At 38.9% G+C, this 19,235-nt stretch overlaps 1 protein-coding gene across 4 annotated transcripts; it reads right to left on the bottom strand.

The window, feature by feature from the left end:
• Positions 1-524: 524 nt before the first annotated feature.
• On the bottom strand, positions 525-18,973 carry trnt1 (tRNA nucleotidyl transferase, CCA-adding, 1). Of its 4 annotated transcripts, XR_002198118.2 has the most exons (10): positions 18,778-18,973; positions 18,272-18,414; positions 13,174-13,367; positions 12,846-12,984; positions 12,613-12,739; positions 12,318-12,511; positions 11,919-12,172; positions 9,749-10,014; positions 1,191-1,260; positions 526-1,073 (listed from the first exon to the last, which is right to left on the bottom strand). XR_002198118.2 is itself a non-coding variant. In XM_020055935.2 (9 exons), exons 2-8 carry the CDS (start codon positions 18,405-18,407, stop codon positions 9,766-9,768), a joined length of 1,293 nt encoding a protein of 430 aa, XP_019911494.1. In that variant the 5' UTR covers positions 18,408-18,414; positions 18,778-18,973; the 3' UTR covers positions 525-1,260; positions 9,749-9,765. The 4 variants fall into 4 exon arrangements, 3 of the variants coding, with proteins under 3 accessions (XP_019911494.1, XP_019911495.1, XP_010880356.1); XM_020055935.2 differs by having other exon boundaries at positions 525-1,260; XM_020055936.2 differs by lacking the exons at positions 526-1,073; positions 1,191-1,260 and adding an exon at positions 3,684-5,461.
• Between the last annotated feature and the right edge of the window lie 262 nt (positions 18,974-19,235).

Below are 19,235 nucleotides of genomic sequence, written 5' to 3'. Positions count from 1 at the left end.
TGGGAATCTCAGAGGCTTTTTGTTGCGCTAAGCATTCGATATTCGACACAGGGCATACTGTTGTATAAGTCCATCCTGCTCAGCGCTCATTCCAAAACCAGGGCAAAGATTTTAAGTGACTAGGAGACTGCATGCATGGTTGCATTACGTTATTAATCAAGTTAGCCTTACCAGTGAAAAGGCAGTACATGATTAATGAAGTTGATAAACAACCAAGAAAAACATTGTAAATCACAAAAACATGAAAAAAGTATTACAATGCATATAATGCATTTACAAAAGGCAGCATTTTCAAATTTTATGTATTATTGTAAAAAACTAATGTCATTCTGGTGCCTCGCAAAACAAACTGACTTGGAAAAAGAACTGACTATTCACAGAATGTGACTTTCGTTGATGTTGTTTTAATATTTCACAATATGCCTCCTAAAACTATCCTAAAATACATCCTGAAAATCCCGAAAATATTATAAACATATATTTAAAATGTGGGTTTTAACTGATACACAATCACTGTATGGCCAATAGATATAAAACATGATAAAAAGCAGTATCAGTCCAAAAATCGATTTAGCAACTGCAGACGAACACTTAAGGAGAAAGATAATGTCCTACAAGCATGTAACTGTAGCTAATGTTCTTCCTTCCAGCCACAAATAAAACAAGACAAAACCGTGAAGGATCTTGACAGGTTCATTCCACTGCAGAGGTAATGTAACATACATACAGGGTACAAAGGCCATTCACAAGTTAAACAGGTTCAGACAGCCACATTGGTATTTGTATAGTAGCTATTGAAATACAACTGATACGATGGTCTGAATTTAATCAATCATGATCCCCTTTTATCCAAGCAATTCTACACAGACCTTGAACATTCATGATCATAACATTTGTCAGGTAGCAGGGACCTCTAAATGGACACTATTGTCACCATGATTATAATGAGTTTGTCATGTCTATATTCAAATCATCCAACTTCTCCATGTCTCATGTATTTTTTATTATCACAAATTTGTACTTAAACTTCATCTTCACAATTATTTGTCACAACAGTTCGTTTCGTGGTGGCCCTGAAAATGTTGAACGTACATGTAATTCCTTTCATTTAAATATTGACTGTTTGACCATCACACATACAACCAAGGAATGTATACATGTCATTTATTATGCTTCTAAACAGTACCTACAGGTTTAGCTCTCCCAGAGGTTGTGGTGTTAACTGAAGCAATGAGGACCACAATGACAGGGACTCTCATCCTATAAGAAAATATAACAAATGATCAATCACAGTGAATAGAAAATAAACAGAATGCAGCTGTAAAACTTTACTTTAAATGAATTACATTCAATCCTTTTCATGGTAAAATAGTAATGACATACAATTATCAGTTATCTTAGAACCCACAAACAAATCTCTCATGTTAAGTCTGTCATGATGGACAAGCTAATATTACAGTAATACTATCAATGACAAAACATTTCAAAAATAACCCTTAGGTCACCATTTCATAACAGTAGAAAGTGGAAAGTAGCTTACCTGAAAATATTGCTAATATAATTCATTCCAATATTTAATAAATCTTCACGTATCAACATGACTGTTACCTGTTAGTAGTCTTGGCTGAAGGGAGAAGAAAGTCTGATAACGTTTTGTTATATTTAATAAAGTCTACCTAAACATCATAAAGGATGTCAAAATGAGCAACCAATCAAGAAGCTTCTCAGGAATCTAAGAGGTGACAGTAAACTTGAGTCATTGTGAGTCAGTCTTTGCAATGTTTTCAGACAAACAAAATATCAGAACAAATCAATCAGCAATGCTAGAAAACCGGGTGAATAATTGCCCTGCAAGAATGCTTTTCTTTATGGTTCAAATATGTTTTATTAGAAGCAAAATGAGCAACAGTGTCAGACTAAATTCACACATAAACATACAAAACATACTGTCTCTGAATTATTTTCAAAACAATAAGTTCAAGTCTCTGAACAATGATTTTCATGCTCACAGACATAAGAATTGCTTATTTATTTAAGCAAATTGCACATGTTTTGGCAATGATTAAGTACAATTGTCTACAATAGGCACAATACCTACATCCACATGGATTGCTGAACAAAACTGAGGAGTTGATTCTCTGTGAAATTGTCATACTCTTCACAACTTCTAAACATTCTTTCATCATGTAATCCATCACATGCAAAATGATCCATTAAATTATCAAAATCTGTCAGACAAACATGTATATTCCATTAATATCTATGACATGGAATGTTTGTGATAAATTAGTTAAATTACCTGCCAGGTGACATAGTAATGAAAACCATAAGATGTGATGTTGGTAAAAATGTCTTGCCAGACCAACAAGAGTGACACCAAGGCAATGGGAACTTGTAGTGTTATGTACCGTAAGGAGGTACAATTCATTGTTTTATTACAGAGCTGTCCCTGAAGCTATATCAGTTGGTTATTTCCATATAGGTTCTATTGGGTCCGAGTTATTGAACAGAATTCATGAAAATTTGCTTTATAAACTAATAAATGTCCAAAATTGAGAAATAGCCAAACTAAAGGTTGTTGATGGAAGAGGTCTCCCTGAAGCAAAATCAGTTGATAATTTCCACATAAGGTTTATTGGGTCCGAGCTATTGAACAGAATTCATGAAAAATTGCTCTAAAACCTATTAAGAATTTCCTACATTGGACAATTGGAAAACTAAAGGATGTTGATGGTAGAACAGCTGTCCCTGAAGCTATATCAGTTGATTATTTCCATTAAAGTTTTTATTGGGTCTAAGGTATTGAACAGAATTCTTGAAAAATGGCTTTATAAACTACTAAATGTCAAAAATAAAAAAATAGACAACCTAAAGGATGTTGACAGTAGAGCAGTGCTCCCTGAAGCTATATCAGTTGGTTATTTCCATATCAATATAATTGGATCCAAGTTATTGAGCATTTTTGATTGACAAATGCTTTATATAGTAATAATAATGTCCAAAATTGAAATATTGGAACACTAAAGGATGTTGATGGTAGAGCAATTGTCTTTGAAGCTATACTGGTTGATAATTTTAAAACGAGATATTGACATTTACATAAACAACGTTTTTCATCAACATGACCAAATAATAGTGCAGTTTTAAGACGGTGCCTAAACCCTCACATCGTAGGAAAGCAGTTTGTCCCGTTCTTTTCGACTCTGAAAGATTCATATTAAACCGAAATGGAAAAACAATGACTTTCTTGTTCGCTATCGCCAGCAGATTCCGAATATGTAATTGCTGTCTTTCTGGTAGGTTTCGTTGATGAGGTACTGACGTTCAAAGTCCGAATCTTGAATATAACGCTAACATCACCGCAGTTCATTCTCGTTCTTTTAGCAGCAGGATATTATGCGGGCTGCACTCAGATTTTCTTTATCACAATAAAAGCCATAATTGAAATGTATAAGGCAATATAGTTAACAGTCTAGTCTGTGATAAAGAACAGACAAGAATAACATTGGAGCAGACATCAAACAAAATGTACAGACAAGATTGTTAACTATATTAACTTATATAGTTTAATGATGGCTTTTATTTTGAAAAAGAAAATCTGAGTTAGCACTGCTAGTATAATATCCTGCTGCTAGAAGAACGGTAATGAAGCCTCGAATGGCCATCAATAACGATAACTGACTTTTTTGTCATGTGAAAAGACGAGAGAATCGTGAAGCCAGTTAAGTGTTTGTCTATCCTGAACAAATCCTAATAACCCACCAGAACCGTTTTACTTTAAGCTTCCTATTACGTAGCTACGTAAAGTTGTAGCCAGCAAAGTTTTTTCGGTCCTGAACCTCAGGCATAATGCGTTTTGACTGTAACGGGAAGCGAATGCGGGACCTGTAGTTCGGGAGCCCACGTCTCTAACCACTACACTATTTAACAAGCGGTAATAAGTCAGTCAGTCACTCATTAAGAGACAATCGCTCTGCTTACGTGGTTCGGGAAAAACATCTAAACATTTGGCCAGTACGGCACACACAATGACAAAAACAAAATCATTTTAGTGGCACTGGCCAATTTATTGACACAATAAATAGGTTTTGAAGCATGAATTAAATGTTTTGGGTGAGTTACTACATTTTGCAGACATGCCATAGAGTTGTGATGTCCCATGAAACTATTGTGACGATTGCACTTACAGTTTAGAGAATGTTATGACTGTTTCCAAAAAAATCAGCCAAAGCGATTGAGAAAAGCTGAACATTTCTTAACACACCTACCTTTACCATCACATAACATAGCTAAAATAAGATTTAGAAAAAGATTAGAAACCAAAATAGAAAAAGATTAGAAACTTGGTCTAGTTTGGTCTTAACCCTATGGGGGTGTGGTAACAGAAAGATAATGGATGCCCATGAGACAGGGAGGGTTAGAATTTGGGTTACAAAGCCATTTAAGGTATTTGAAGTACATAATTCCACTGTCCGTCAGATCATCTACAGAGAAAATTTCAGACCACAAACGTGCTACATGGGACGCCAGGAGGGAAGAAGCCTCTGCTCTCAAAAGAGACAGAACTGATGTTTGCGAGACAAAACAAGACAGGACTGACGTTTGCGAGACAAAACCTGGGTAAAGAAAAAAAAAATACTGACAACAAGTCAAAGGTGGAGTTGTTTGGGTCACATGCCATTTTTGGCAAAAATCAAACTGCCTTTGAACAGAAGAACTTCTTACCAACCATAAAGCATGAAAAAGGTGGTTTTATGGTTTCGGGTTGATGTGCGGTTTTAGGTTTGTACCATACATTATGTTTAGTGTTGAGGGCTAGACACCTATTTTGGTCTCATCAGATCATAGAATTTTCTTCCACTTGGTCTCCCCAATGCCTTCTGGCAAACTATAGCCAAGATTTGTCATTTTTTGCTTTTTGCCACACTCCCATAAATGCCATTTCTTTGAAGCACCCAGGCAATTTTTTAAGTATGCACAAATTACCATCATACATTAAATGAATGCTATCATACAGAAATACAAGTAAATGACTACGGTAGCCAGAAAACAATGCTTTTTTATGGAAATTCTACATAGGCATACAGTTGCCCATTATCAGCAACCATCAATCCTGTTCCCATGGCACATTGGGTTTACTCATCTAAGTTTATAATTTTAAAAGGCAAATTAATCATTAGAAAACCCTTTTGTAATTATATTTGCACAGCTGAAAGCTATAGTGCTGATTTTAGACTAGTTGAGTTTCTGAAACATCAGCAATTGTGGGTACAATTACAGGCTCAATATGGCCAGAAACTAAGGACTTCCTCCTGAAACTTGTCAGTCTATTCTTGTTCTGAGTAATGAAGGCTACCCATGCAAGAAATTGGCAACAAATTGAAGATCTTGTATCTTGTACTGTGTGATACTCCCTTCATGGAACTAAGGTCCTCAACCTGGCAGCTTCATTAAATAGTACCTACAAAACACAAGTCTCAACGTTAACAGTAAAGTGGCAACTCCAGGATGCTGGCCTTCTAGGGAGAGTTGCAAAAAAAATACAAAACTGCTCTCTCTCAGACGGACCATTAAAAAGAAAAGATTAAAATTGGCAAAAAAACACAGACACTGGACAGAGTAAGATTGGAAAAAAGTGTTATTAAAAGACAAATCTAACATTGAGGTGTTTGGATCACAAGGAAGAACATTTGTGAGACGCCATGCAAAAGAATATGCTAGAGGACCGCGTGGCGCCATCTGTCAAGCTTGGTGAAGGCAATGCTTTGGTGGTAAAGTGGGAGATTTTACAGGGTAAAAGGGGTCTTGAAGAAGAAAGGCTATCTATCACTCCATTTTGCAACACCATGACATACTGTACCCTGTGGACGGGGATGGATTGGAGCCAATTTCCTCCTACAATAGTACACTGACCCAAAGCACAGCTTCAAACTGTGCAAGAACTACACTGCTCAAAAAAATTAAGAGAACACTTAAAGGAACCGTATGTAAGAAATCTATTTCAATGAATCCTAAAATGGCCCTGATGTGTCACTAGACATTAAGAAATCATGTTCATTTCAAATACTTATATCACTGACAACAGTAGTCTGGCCAGGATATTGTCATTTAAAAGTGAGAGTTGCAGCCCTCAACTGATGTTGATGTTGTCATGTTGTGTTTTGGCCTGATGCGCCACCCTCCACCTATCTACCTATCACAAAGTCAGTAGTGTTTCAGGATCCGGGTAACCTACCCCAACTCTAGTCGGATAAAAAATGTCTAATGTTACGAAATCTAAAAGACCTCGTTACAATTCCGAAATACGGCGTGACAAAGTCCGAAATAAAACAAGAATTTGTATAGGAGATGCCTTTGAAAGATGGAGACGGCTGAAAACGGAGAAGAATTTGAAGACAGGCGCCAACGTTGCTAATTTTCTCCTGGACAGAAAAGATTCATCTATGTTTGACAAACTTGTACTTGATGTCATTTATTCATGACAGTCGAACAAAGTTATGCATGTTTGTGCAAAGTAACGTTACGTTAGCTCATATGGACGTATGCTAACATTAGCAATGCATTATCAGAGCCCGTTACTCTGTCCTTATTCTGAGACGCTAAGGAAAACAACATTAGCACGCCCATTATGGCAATTTGAAACGTAATTGAGACAGAAGCCTAACTCAAAATAAACATTCTCTACCCTTTGGGCAATGCACTATGTTAGTGTTGGTTTGGAAGCACTAGGTGCAATTCCAAGGTAAAAAGGACTTTTTCTAATGTCCATAACACTAATGAAAAGCACAGTGTAGCCTATGACGTTAAAAAAAGTTGGCCCACTTGGAACGTTTTGTAGCCTACTTGTTTTTCATGCAAGTTCTACAGCCAAAAATAGTAGAATGTCATGTAATCTTTCACATCACATATTTTAGCGTTATGGACGTGTGCTGCAGGGTAAGTAAAAAAATACAGCTGGCCGCTTTCACTTATAGCATCAGCTAAATTAATAGCTGTATCTTTGATATTGGTTACACATAGTGACATAGGCTTGTGCTTGTACTTACGTTAATGACAGATACCTAATGTTACAAGTTAGACTAACAGCTACTGTTCTAACAATGTACTGTCACATACAAGCATACATCTTTATGATTATATGACTAATGACAATTAGTAAATTTTTGCAATACATAATTACTTCGCAAAATATCTCTCTGTTAATTAAGCATAAACATAATTAACAGAAAAAAAATGTACTGTGTATTTTTAAAGTGATTGCAGTACCAGTTTTGGCCACAATCCTACATACGGTTCCTTTAAATCACACATCAGGTTTTGATGAACAAAATATTTTAAAGATCAAAATCTTTACTGTACATTGTGTAATTTGTTGAGAACAAAAATATGTAACAAGGGTCAATGGAAACCAAAATCACCAACCGATTGAGGGCTGGATTCAAAGTCACACCGAAAATCAAAGTAAACAATTGAAATCACAGGCTGTTCAAACTTGCGTGAATTTCGAAATGGCAACATCCCTGAAGTTTAACTGACCTGGTGTTATACTGTGATGACAACATGTTTCCTTACATTTTTTGAGCAGTGTATTTAGGGAAGAAGCAGTCAGCTGGTATTCTGCCAAACTCATTTCATGAATGTTTTCATGGAAAACATAGAAAGGGACCTCAAACATTTTAACAGTAATATATACAAACCCGATTCCAAAAAAGTTGGAAATCTCAAACTTATATTTAATTCACAATAGAATATAGATAACATATTGAATGTTGAAAGTGAGACATTTTGTAATGTCATGCCAAATATTGGCTCATTTTGGATTTCATAAGAGCTACACATTTCAAAAAAGTTGGGACAGGTAGCAATAAGAAGCCGTAAAAGTTAAATGTACAGATAAGGAACAGCTGGAGGACCAATTTGCAACTTATTATGTCAATTGGCAACATGATTGGGTATAAAAAGAGCTTCTCAGAGTGGCAGTGTCTCTCAGAAGTCAAGATGGGCAGAGGATCACCAATTCCCCCAATGCTGCGGCGAAAAATAGTGGCGCAATATCAGAAAGGAGTTTGATATTGTGGCGAAGTGGAAAAGTGTTCTGTGGTCCGACAAATCAAAATTTGAAGTTCATTTTGGAAAACTGGGACGCCATGTCATCCGGACTAAAGAGGACAAGGACAACTCAAGTTGTTATCAGCGCTTAGTTTAGAAGCCTGCATCTCTGATGGTATGGGGTTGCATGAGTGCGTGTGGCATGGGCAGCCTACACATCTGGAAAGGCACCATCAATGCTGACAGTTATATCCAAGTTCTAGAACAACATATGCTCCCATCCAGACGTTGTCTCTTTCAGGGAAGACCTTGCATTTTCCAGCATGACAACGCCAGACCACATACTGCATCAATTACAATGTCATGGCTGCATAGAAGAAGGATCCGGGTACTGAAATGGCCAGCCTGCAGTCCAGATCTTTCACCCATAGAAAACATTTGGCGCATCATAAAGAGGAAGGTGCAACCAAGAAGACTTAAGACAGTTGAGCAACTAGAAGCCCGTATTAGACAAGAATGGGACAACATTCCTATTCATGAACTTGAGCAACTTGTCTCCTCAGTCCCCAGACGTTTGCAGTCTGTTATAAAAAGAAGAGGGGATGCCACACAGTGGTGAACATGGCCTTGTCCCAACTTTTTTGAGATGTGTTGATGCCATGAAATTTCAAATCAACTTATTTTTCCCTTAAAGTGATACATTTTCTCAGTTTAAACATTTGATGTCATCCATGTTGTATTCTGAAAAAAATATTGAAATTTGAAGCTTCCACATCATTGCATTCTGTTTTTATTCACAATTGTACAGTGTCCCAACTTTTTTGGAATCGGGTTTGTATATTATATATGTCTCCGAGCTGAACCACGGAAGACTTTTACTCCCTGACTAGTGCTGCTTTCACTCTGATTCGTCGTTTTTGTGGAATGTCTCAACACAGATTAATAGCTTAAAAAGCTATGCAGGCTTCTGAACTGAGCGCAGATTAAAATTTCCAAAGGGGGAAAATATTTTTGAAACCCACTGCTTGAGAAAAACAAATATCAAAATGAAAAATATAATGTTTAATTAACACTGAACACTTTGTGCTAGGGCTTTATTTGTGTAACTAAAAGTAACATCCTTTCAAAATTAAACTTTGCAATTATTTCCACACCATCTACTTTATTATACCTTAAACAGCATAAATACTTAATCAGAGAAAACTCAAGAAACCAAACACTAGCAGCTTTCCCCCCTCATTTTGATGAGTCATTGTCAAAATAAATAGCAATTCCTGGATTCATGTTTTTTTTCTCCCCAAAAGATACATTTATTTAGTTAATTAGCCAAAGACCCCTTACTAAGATGTAATTAAGTTATGCATCGCTTCAATCTCACAAACACCATTGAGAATTAGCAAAACATCCAGATGACTTAAAACCTGGATAAACCTAACACCAGAGTAGACAATCTCAAAGGAATTTCAAGTCAGGCAACATAGATGGATCTAATATCTAAATGAAAATACAGATGCTGTGAGACTGCAGTGGCTTTGGTTTATTACAAACTAATGTTATATAGGCTGTTCAGCTCAGAGCTCAATAACTCCAAGCGCTGCACTGGCATGAATTAGGTAAAGCATATAGGTTGCAGTCCTTTTGGGGCTTCTCATTGTGATACCAATCAATGTTCTAACTAAGACCTGGCTAACACACTCACCCTTTCCAACACTGTGATCATGACCTGTTGACGTTATTAAGCAGCTCGTCCTTGGCCATCTGGTAACGGCTCTTTTTCCACACGTCCCGTAGGTTCTGTAGGATAGTGCCTATCTCTTTGCCAGAGGTGATGCCCATCTTCCTTAAGTCGTGTCCACTCACAGGGAAGCGAGGGATGGACCATCTGCTCATCTCTGCCAGTAACTTGTGCTCTCCCTGGTACTTAAGCAATTCACACACTTTACTCTGAGCATCCACCTCCCGACTCTGCAAGCAAGATACATTGATATCATTTACTAGACCAATAGTTCACACCCTTAATTTGGGGTACCACAGTTAAACAACTGCAAACTGTAACACCTACAGTGGGGAGAACAAGTACTTGATACACTGCAGATTTTGCAGGTTTTCCTACTTACAAAGCATGTAGAGGTCTGTAATTTATTTAATTTATCATAGGTACACTTCAACTGTGAGAGACAGAATCTAAAACAAAAATCCAGACAATCACAGTGTATGATATTTAAATCATTAATTTGCATTTTATTGCATGACATAAGTATTTGATCACCTACCAACCAGTAAGAATTCCGGCTCTCACAGACCTGTTAGTTTTTCTTTAAGAAGCCCTCCTGTTCTCCACTCATTACCTGTATTAACTGCACCTGTTTGAACTTGTTACCTGTATAAAAGACACCTATCCACACACTCAATCAAACAGACTCCAACATCTCCACAATGGCCAAGACCAGAGAGCTGTGTAAGGACATCAGGGATAAAATTGTAGACCTGCACAAGGCAGGGATGGGCTACAGGACAATAAGCAAGCAGCTTGGTGAGAAGGCAACAACTGTGGGCGCAATTATTAGAAAATGGAAGAAGTTCAAGATGACGGTCAATCTCCCTCGGTCTGGGGCTCCATGCAAGATCTCACCTCATGGGGCATCAATGATCATGAGGAAGGTGAGAGATCAGCCCAGAACTACACGGCAGAACCTGGTCAATGACCTGAAGAGAGCTGGGACCACAGTCTCAAAGAAAACCATTAGTAACACACTACGCCATCATGGATTAAAATACTGCAGTACACGCAAGGTCCCCCTGCTCAAGCCAGCGAATGTCCAGGCCCTTCTGAAGTTTGCCAATGACCATCTGGATGATCCAGAGGAGGAATGGGAGAATGTCATGTGGTCTGATGAGACAAAAATAGAGCTTTTTGGTCTAAACTCCACTCGCCGTGTTTGGAGGAAGAAGAAGGATGAGTACAACCCCAAGAACACCATCCCAACCATGAAGAATGGAGGTGGAAACATCATTCTTTGGGGATAGGATGACTGCACCATACTGAGGGGAGGATGGATGGGGCCATGTATCGCAAGATCTTGGCCAACAACCTCCTTCCTTCAGAAAGAGCATTAAAGATGGGTCGTGGCTGGGTCTTCCAGCATGACAACGACCCGAAACACACAGCCAGGGCAACTAAGGTGTGGCTCCGTAAGAAGCATCTCAAGGTCCTGGAATGGCCTAGCCAGTCTCCAGACCTGAACCCAATAGAAAATCTTTGGAGGGAGCTGAAAGTCCATATTGCCCAGCGAAAGCCCTGAAACCTGAAGGATCTGGAGAAGGTCTGTATGGAGGAGTGCACACACTACTGCAGTGTGTGCAAACCTGGTCAAGAACTACAGGAAACGTATGATCTCTGTAACTGCAAACAAAAGGTTTCTGTACCAAATACTAAGTTCTGCTTTTCTGACTTATCTAATACTTATGTCATGCTTAAAAATAATACATGTTTTTCTGGATTTTTGTTTTAGATTGCGTCATTCACATTTGAAGAGTACCTATGATAAAAATTACAGACTTCTACATGCTTTGTAAGTGGGAAAACCTACAAAATCGGCAGTGTATCAAATACCTGTTCTCCCCACTGTATCTATAATAACATAAATCTTTAATGAAAAATTATATATGAAATCCATGACTTTGATGCACATGGGAGTAATCTTTGGTTTGAGTATATGACATTTAGATGCGGGGGAATTTCCTAAAATCAAGAGCCAATCATCGAAAATTCAGTTTAGTAAAAGGATATCATACTGACATTCTTAAAATTCAAATTACATACACCATCTATATATTCACTTATTTTGTTATGTAGTAGCTGAGCATACATCTATGATGAAATCAGTGTAGGGTTTCAGGCTGTCTGGATCATCTGGGGACTTATGGAGGTCACGTCTGTGTTTCACGAGGAACAGACCCAGGTTCTTCTCCTCCCTGGAGACCTTCAGCCTCAGGTCCATCTTCTCAACGTCCTCCGAGCAGCAAAACAGGGCAGACAGCACAGTCATTGGCTTGGGCGAATGGTCCTTTACATTTTGCCAGACCCGCTTCATCTCCTCCACGTCACCCTCTGCAGGTAAGCCTGAAAATAAAAGCATAAAACTTAACACTTGTCAACTTGCCAATCTATACACAGTGTTTTGATATTTGTTTTGTGTGGTACTTTGCATTCCTCCTACATGCTTGTCCATACCATAGTCCCTAGGTAACAGGGCCTCCTCCCTCACCTATGTATTGGGGCAGGCCCAGGTCATACATGAGCTCTATCAAGTGGGCAGCATGGTGGCCCACCACCATCTTCTTCAGCTCTACCCAGATGCGCTCCCCTGATATGGCTGCCAGGCCTTGGGCATTTTCCCTGATGGCTTGCAGGGTGGTGGGGTCATGTTCCCCTGCATGGACCGACACCCTACCGTAAAACCTGGGGACCAGGAAATGGACAAAAAGAACAGGCGGACACACATGAAAAATACATTTATTAATACACACGTGCCATTTTAGACCTCGGACATTCTGGAATACCTGAAGTATCGTAGTATTCTCAAGTAGTCCTCCTGAATCCTTTGCTCAGGACTGCCGACAAACCGAACTTTTCGGCTTTTTAGGTCCTCGTATCCTTGGAAAAAATCATACAGAGTCCCATCTAACCCTGAGCGGATGGAAATCAAACAAAAGAAATATGGTTCTCAATATTCTGCTTTCAAGTTTGCAATTCAATCCAGAATAGGTGAGTATGCATTACACTATGAATCAACCTAAAAACATGGAGTTGATGGTAAGGTCTCTGCGTTCTGCATCTTTCTGCCAATCCGTAGTGAACTCCACCTCTGCATGCCGTCCATCCGTCTGAACATCCACGCGCAGTGTGGTCACCTCAAAGTTCTCGTTGTGAATCTACAGATGAACCGACACGTTCCAAACACATCACATACAACAGCATCTTTTACAGCGACATGCCACCTTCACACTCATCAACACTTTAGTATACAAAAGCAATCTCACATCCTGCTGTGTAACTGGATTGATCACAGAATGCTTCTGTGTAGCTGGTCAAACGGCACAGTGATCTTGGGAGGCTCGTACCCGGGCAGTGATGGTGCCATGTTTCTCCCCTTTGTTGTTGATCATTCTGATCCCTGCATTCTGGAACATGACCTTCATCTCCTCTGGCGTCGCCGTGGTTGCAAAGTCCACGTCCTCTGGCCGCTTCCCAGACAAGAGGTCCCGCACTGCGCCCCCTGCTATCCGTAGCTCAAACTGGTGTTTCTCAAATATCTCTGTTGTGAAGAAATTGAGTTGTCATGAAGTGCAAATTCACGTCCCTTTTATAAAGATTTGCTAAAGTTGTCCTGAAAAAAAAATAGGGCAATATACTGCCACGTAGACAAATGTTTATCACATTCTTGTCTGCATTCACATTAACATAGCCAGTGCTCACACACATTAACCCCCTCTGACTAATTAATTTAGAAACATTCACAAATGTTCATTTTCACTATGACATTATTAATTGTTTGTGTTGATCAGCGGGGAAAACTGCTACTTAAATTAATTGTTATATCATGTAATTCAATAAAGTGTAACAAAGCCCAAGGGGGGTGAATACTTGTCAGTCGTGGCCAAACATATTGGTACCCTTGCACTTTCTTCAAATAAATCTAAATTGTCTCTAAAATGAGGTTTAAACAGACCTAAGTATTGTCTCCAATTTCAATGTGACTATAAATAATTTGTTTTTGATAAATAACCTAATAAATGCTAAATAAGTCCAGAAATTAACAGAAAAGGCTTTGACCAAAAGATTGACACACTAGACAGAATATTGTTTAGCACTGCCTTAAAAACCTGCAAAGTCTTTCAATAACCATGTATGAGCACCTCTCCAATTTGAAGATCTGCTATTTTCAGATCTCTCCTCAGGTTTCCAATTAGATTTCCCCCAGAGGGCTATTGCAAAAAATGCAAGGTTCCCTGAACATATCTGGCTTTTGTTAACCAGATGAGGGAGTCGCTGAGTTTTCAGATGCAGAATATCTGGTTCTCTATTCAATCATCAGGGAAGTGATTGATCTGACATCTCACAAATGCATCAACATTTAAAACGGTCTTTGATGATGACTGAAAATGGACATTCTGAAGTCAAAAGACAGAACAATATTTTAGTAGTTTGGAATAATATATTTTTGTTACCACCTTCAACAATCATGGAAACCTTTTTTCCAAGATTATTTATACACCATCAGCCATAAAATGATGACCACTGACAGGTGAACTGAATAACACTGATAATCTCATTATCATGGCACCTGTCAGTGGGTGGAACATACAGTTATGCTCAAAAGTTTGCATACCCTTAAAGAATTGGTAATATATGTACCATTTGTAAAGAAAACATGAGTGAGGCAAAACACATTTCCTTTATTTTTTATGAGATTCATATTCAACTGTAGGTCGTCACTCCAAATTACAGTGTGCCAGAAGCTGTGAGGTGTGTCAAGGTTTGTTCACATTCAAGGGTATGTCAACTTTTGATCAGGGCCATTTGGGTGATTTCTGTTATCGTTATGATTTAGAAAGGAGTCAAACAACTATGTGATAAATGTTTTCATATCATCACCATCCTTAAATAAAAACGTTTTGCATTATCAGTCATATTTTCAAAATGGCACAATTTCTGCCAGGGTATGCAAACATATGAGCACAACTGTATTAGTCAGCAAGTGAACATTCTGTCCTCAAAGTTGATGTGTTAGAAGAAGGAAAAATGGGCAAGCGTAAAGATGTGAGCGATTTGACAAGGGACTAATTGTGATGGCTAGACGACTGGGTCAGAGCATCTCCAAAACGACAGCCCTTGTGGGGTGTTCCCGGTCTACAGTGGTCAGTACTTATCAAAAGTGGTCCAAGGAAGGAAAAGCGGTGAACTGGCAACAGGGTCATGGGCGGCCAAGGCTCACTGATGCACGTGGGAGGCAAAGGCTGCTCCGATCCAACGGACAAGCTACTGTAGCTCAAATTGCTGAGAAAGTTAATGCTGGTACTGATAGAAAGATGTCAGAACACACAGTGCATCGCAGTTTTCTGCATATGGGGCTGCATAGCTGCAGACCAGTCAGGGTGCCCATGCTGACCCCTGTCCACTGCCAAGAGCACCTAAAATGGGCACATAAGCATCAGAACTGGACCACAGAGCAATGGAAGAAGGTGGCCTGCTTCGGTGAATCACGTTTCCTTTTACATCACGTGAATGGCTGGGTGCGTGTGCATCGCAATCCTGGAGAACACATGGTACCAAGATGCACTATGGGAAAGAGGCAAGCCGGTGGAGGCAGTGTGATGATTTGGGCAATGTTCTGCTGGGAAAGCTTGGGTCCTGCCATTCATGTGGACCACCTACCTGAGCATTGTTGCAAACCATGTGCACCCTTTCATAGCAACGATATTCCCTGATGACATCGGCCTCTTTCAAAAGGATAATGTGCCCTGCCACAAAGCAAAAATGGTTCAGGAATGGTTTGAAAAACATAAGTTCAAGGTGTTGACTTCCAAATTGCCCAGGTCTCAATTCAATAAGCATCTGTGGGATGTGCTGGACAAACAAGACCGATCCATGGGCCCCACCTCACAACTTACAGGACTTAAAGGATCTGCTGCTAATGTCTTGGTACCAGATACCACCGCACACATTCAGAGGTCTAGTGGACTCCATGCCTAGATGGGTCAGGGCTGTTTTGGCGGCAAAAGGAGGACCTACACAATATTAGGCAGGTGGTCATAATGTTATGGCTGATCAGTGTATGAGACTCTCATATACTGTACACATCCCCGTTTCCAAAACAGTTGGGACGCTTTGTAAAATGTAAATAAAAACAGAAAGCAATGATGGGCAAATCATTTAAACCCTATATTTAAAAGAAAATAGTACTACAACATATCAAATGTTGAAACTGAGACATTTTATTGTTTCTTGAAAAATATATGCACACTTTGAATTTGATGCCAGCAACACGTTTCTAAAAAGTTGGGACAGAGGCAATGAAAGACTGGAAAAGTTGTGTAATGCTAAAAACCTGGTGGAAAACCACACAACTAATTAGAAAAAAGTCAGTCACATAACTGGGTATTAAAAGATAAGTAGATGAGTCTGTCAGAAGTGATGGTGTGGAGGGGTTCACCACTCTGTGAAAGACTGCGCGGAATAAATAGTGCAAAAATTTAAGAATAACGTTTCTCAAAATATATTTGCAAAGAGTTTGGGGATCTGATCATCTATGTTACATAATATCATTAAGATTCAGAGAATACAGAGAAATCTCTGTATGCAAGGGACAAAGCTGAAAACCCATACCAGTATTGGATGGCCATCAGGTGGCACAGCATTAAAACAGACAATTCTGCAGTGGAAATCACTGCATGGGCTCAGAAACACTTCCAAAAACCATTGTCTGTGAACACAGCACGTAACTGCATACACAAATGCAAGTTAAAACTCTACCATGCAAAAAAGAAACCATATATAAACAAGATCCAGAAATGCCGCCGCCGCCTTCTCTGGGCCCGAGCTCATTTAAGATGGACTGAGGCAAAGTGGAAAACAGTCCTGTGTTCTGAAGAATCAAAATGTTTTTGAATCACGGAATCACGGATGCCGCATCCTCCGGACAAAAGAGTAGAGGGACCCACCAACATGTTATCAGCTCACAGTTCAAAAGCCAGCATCTGTGATGATATGGGGGTGCATTAGTGCACATGGCATGGGTGAATTGCAAATCTGTGAAGGCACCATTAATGCTGAACAATATATACAGGCTTTTGAGCAGAATATGCTGCCGTCCAGACAACTTATTTTTCAGGGAAGGCCCTTGTTATTTCAGCAAGACAATGCCAAACTACATTCTGCAAATATTACAACAGCATGGCTCCATAGTAAGAGTCTGGATGCTAAACTGGCCTGCCTGCAGTCCAGAACTGCCAACCATTGAAAACATTTGGCGCATTATGAACTGAAAAATACAACTAAGGAGAACCTGAACCTCCTCCGTTTGACTGGAGGGAACGAGTTATTTTCTTGAAGGCTTTATTTTGTTGTCTGTAAACATAGAGGTGGCTTGACCAAAAAGCATTGTTTCATCAGTGCACAAGTGACCGTTCCAAAACTGTTCTTTTGTTTTATATACAGGTCCATTATAATTTAAATATTCTTATCTGATTTAAGAATAATTTAAAAAAAGTTATATAAAAATTGGTACATTGTTGCAGTTATGAATGTTTTCACCCCTGGCTCTGTATGTGGTTCAACACCACGATTTGCAGTGTAACTGCCCATTGCTGCGAGAAGACATTTAACTGAAGCTTGGCGGGGAGGCGGCACCACCCTATATTAACCTCACGTGAGAGCAGTCTCCCAATAGCCGACACTTGTCACGTTAGCGGTCACTCAAGATCCATGTAAATAAAAATGCTAAACCTCACTAAACTGTCATCAATACACCATTGTGTTTGTACTATTATGCATTGTCTGACCTTACCATATCTGAATGCAGACTGACGCTGAGAATGGGAATGTTATAGTTTTCACGTGATGCCTTTAAGCTAGGGAAGGCGCCTCATTATGGCCATTCTCCTTCGGCAGAAAGACAAGATGTGTCCAAATGAGCAACATACTATTTGTTTTGCAGCTAAAGCCATATCTCTGAGTGCCTGCATTCTAATGTTGTTTATTGTTTCACAGTTGGTAATAGAAGCACTTTGGTATTTCTAATTATATAAATAAAAGTCCTAGAAAAACCTAGAGTAGGCCCTGGCTATCAGACTAGATATTTTCTTCAAAGTAATAATGTGAAAGAATAATGAAACATTTATATTAAGTATAAAAGTAACAAAAACTCACAGCAAACTCCCCTTACCATGAATTAAATTAGTCACAAGTTTAGGACCAACTGAATCAGATTCCCTCTTTTAGATATTTTCTCATCATCCCCTTTAGTTTAGGAAGATGACTGATTTTACCAATCCTTTATAAATAATCCTATTAAAATACCTATGACATAACACATTTAGCAATATCATGCACCTGATAGTTCACAAACAGTATATAATTCCAATGATTTAGACTGTATACTGTACAAATAACATTATGTATTAGCCTGATTAATGAGGCAACCTTGTATTCTGATCTCACCTGCTATGCCATTCAGTCCTTCACTGAATAAGGACTGGAACTCTTTAGTCTTCAGCTGCATGGTGTAGAGACCTCTTGAACTCCAAGTGCGACGAACGGTGCTAACCACTAGAGGGTTTAGGATTCTCCGCCACATCTAGATGCTATTTGTCAGAAATACGGTTAGCTATAGGGCAGTTGGTGTGCTTAAATTAAATGAATTATTAGTAACATAGACAGACAGAGGTTAACTACCAAAACTGTCCGCCAATCCTCAGTCAGAATACATAGCCAATACGGGAATCATTTCATTGCCATTAGTAGCTAGCTAGTAGAGAAATGTGTTTACTTTTCTGTCATTTTTTCCATGCTCCAATAACTAGCTATTTAGCTAGCTGATACTTTTGGCTAACTGTGAAGGCAGAATGCAGGAAAGTATATTGTTCACTGATGCTAGCGACATAATTGAACGTACATATGTTAACAATTTTATTATCATTAGGCAGCTGGATATTCATTTCACTGACCTGCAAAAAAAGATATAAAGAATGTCACTACGTTGTGCTGTTATAGACATTCCCACTCCATGCTTGTCTTCTGTTTTCCTGAAACAGCAGGAAGTGTATTTTCACAACACGAGATTGCTGACCTATAAGGCTGTTATTCGTCATTAAAAGGCGGGCTAAAGAAGAAACAGCGCTGAATTTCATGCAATATTCATATTAGCGTCATGCAGGCAACATTAGAGATTCCGTAGCAACAATAAGACTTCCGGTTTTCGGATTTTGCCTTCAAAATAGAAGTCCGCGGTAAAACGCGATTTTAATAATATTCAATGTATCTATTTTGACACTTTGCTTAGTGTATATTGTAAAAATGTACTCTAGGAAATGTTCAGGAGACTCTATAGAATAATTATATGCAAAGAAATCAAGGGGCACTATGTATTTGCAATTGTTGCTGGTGTTTTACTCCACCCATCCTA

This window comes from Esox lucius, chromosome 17, assembly GCF_011004845.1.
Source record: "Esox lucius isolate fEsoLuc1 chromosome 17, fEsoLuc1.pri, whole genome shotgun sequence".
Taxonomy (NCBI): domain Eukaryota; kingdom Metazoa; phylum Chordata; class Actinopteri; order Esociformes; family Esocidae; genus Esox; species Esox lucius.
The sequence above is the reverse complement of the archived record's forward strand: the minus strand, read 5'-3'. Positions and strand labels throughout refer to the sequence as shown.

Excerpts from the sequence above, each read along its gene's own strand:
- trnt1 (XM_020055935.2), bottom strand. The coding sequence starts at position 18,407 with ATGTGGCGGAGAATCCTAAACCCTCTAGTGGTTAGCACCGTTCGTCGC. Across the intron at positions 12,512-12,612 it reads AGAATACTACGATACTTCAG|GTTTTACGGTAGGGTGTCGG; the intron begins GTATTCCAGAAT and ends CCTGGTCCCCAG. Across the intron at positions 10,015-11,918 it reads ACACTGATTTCATCATAGAT|AGTCGGGAGGTGGATGCTCA; the intron begins GTATGCTCAGCT and ends TCTTGCTTGCAG.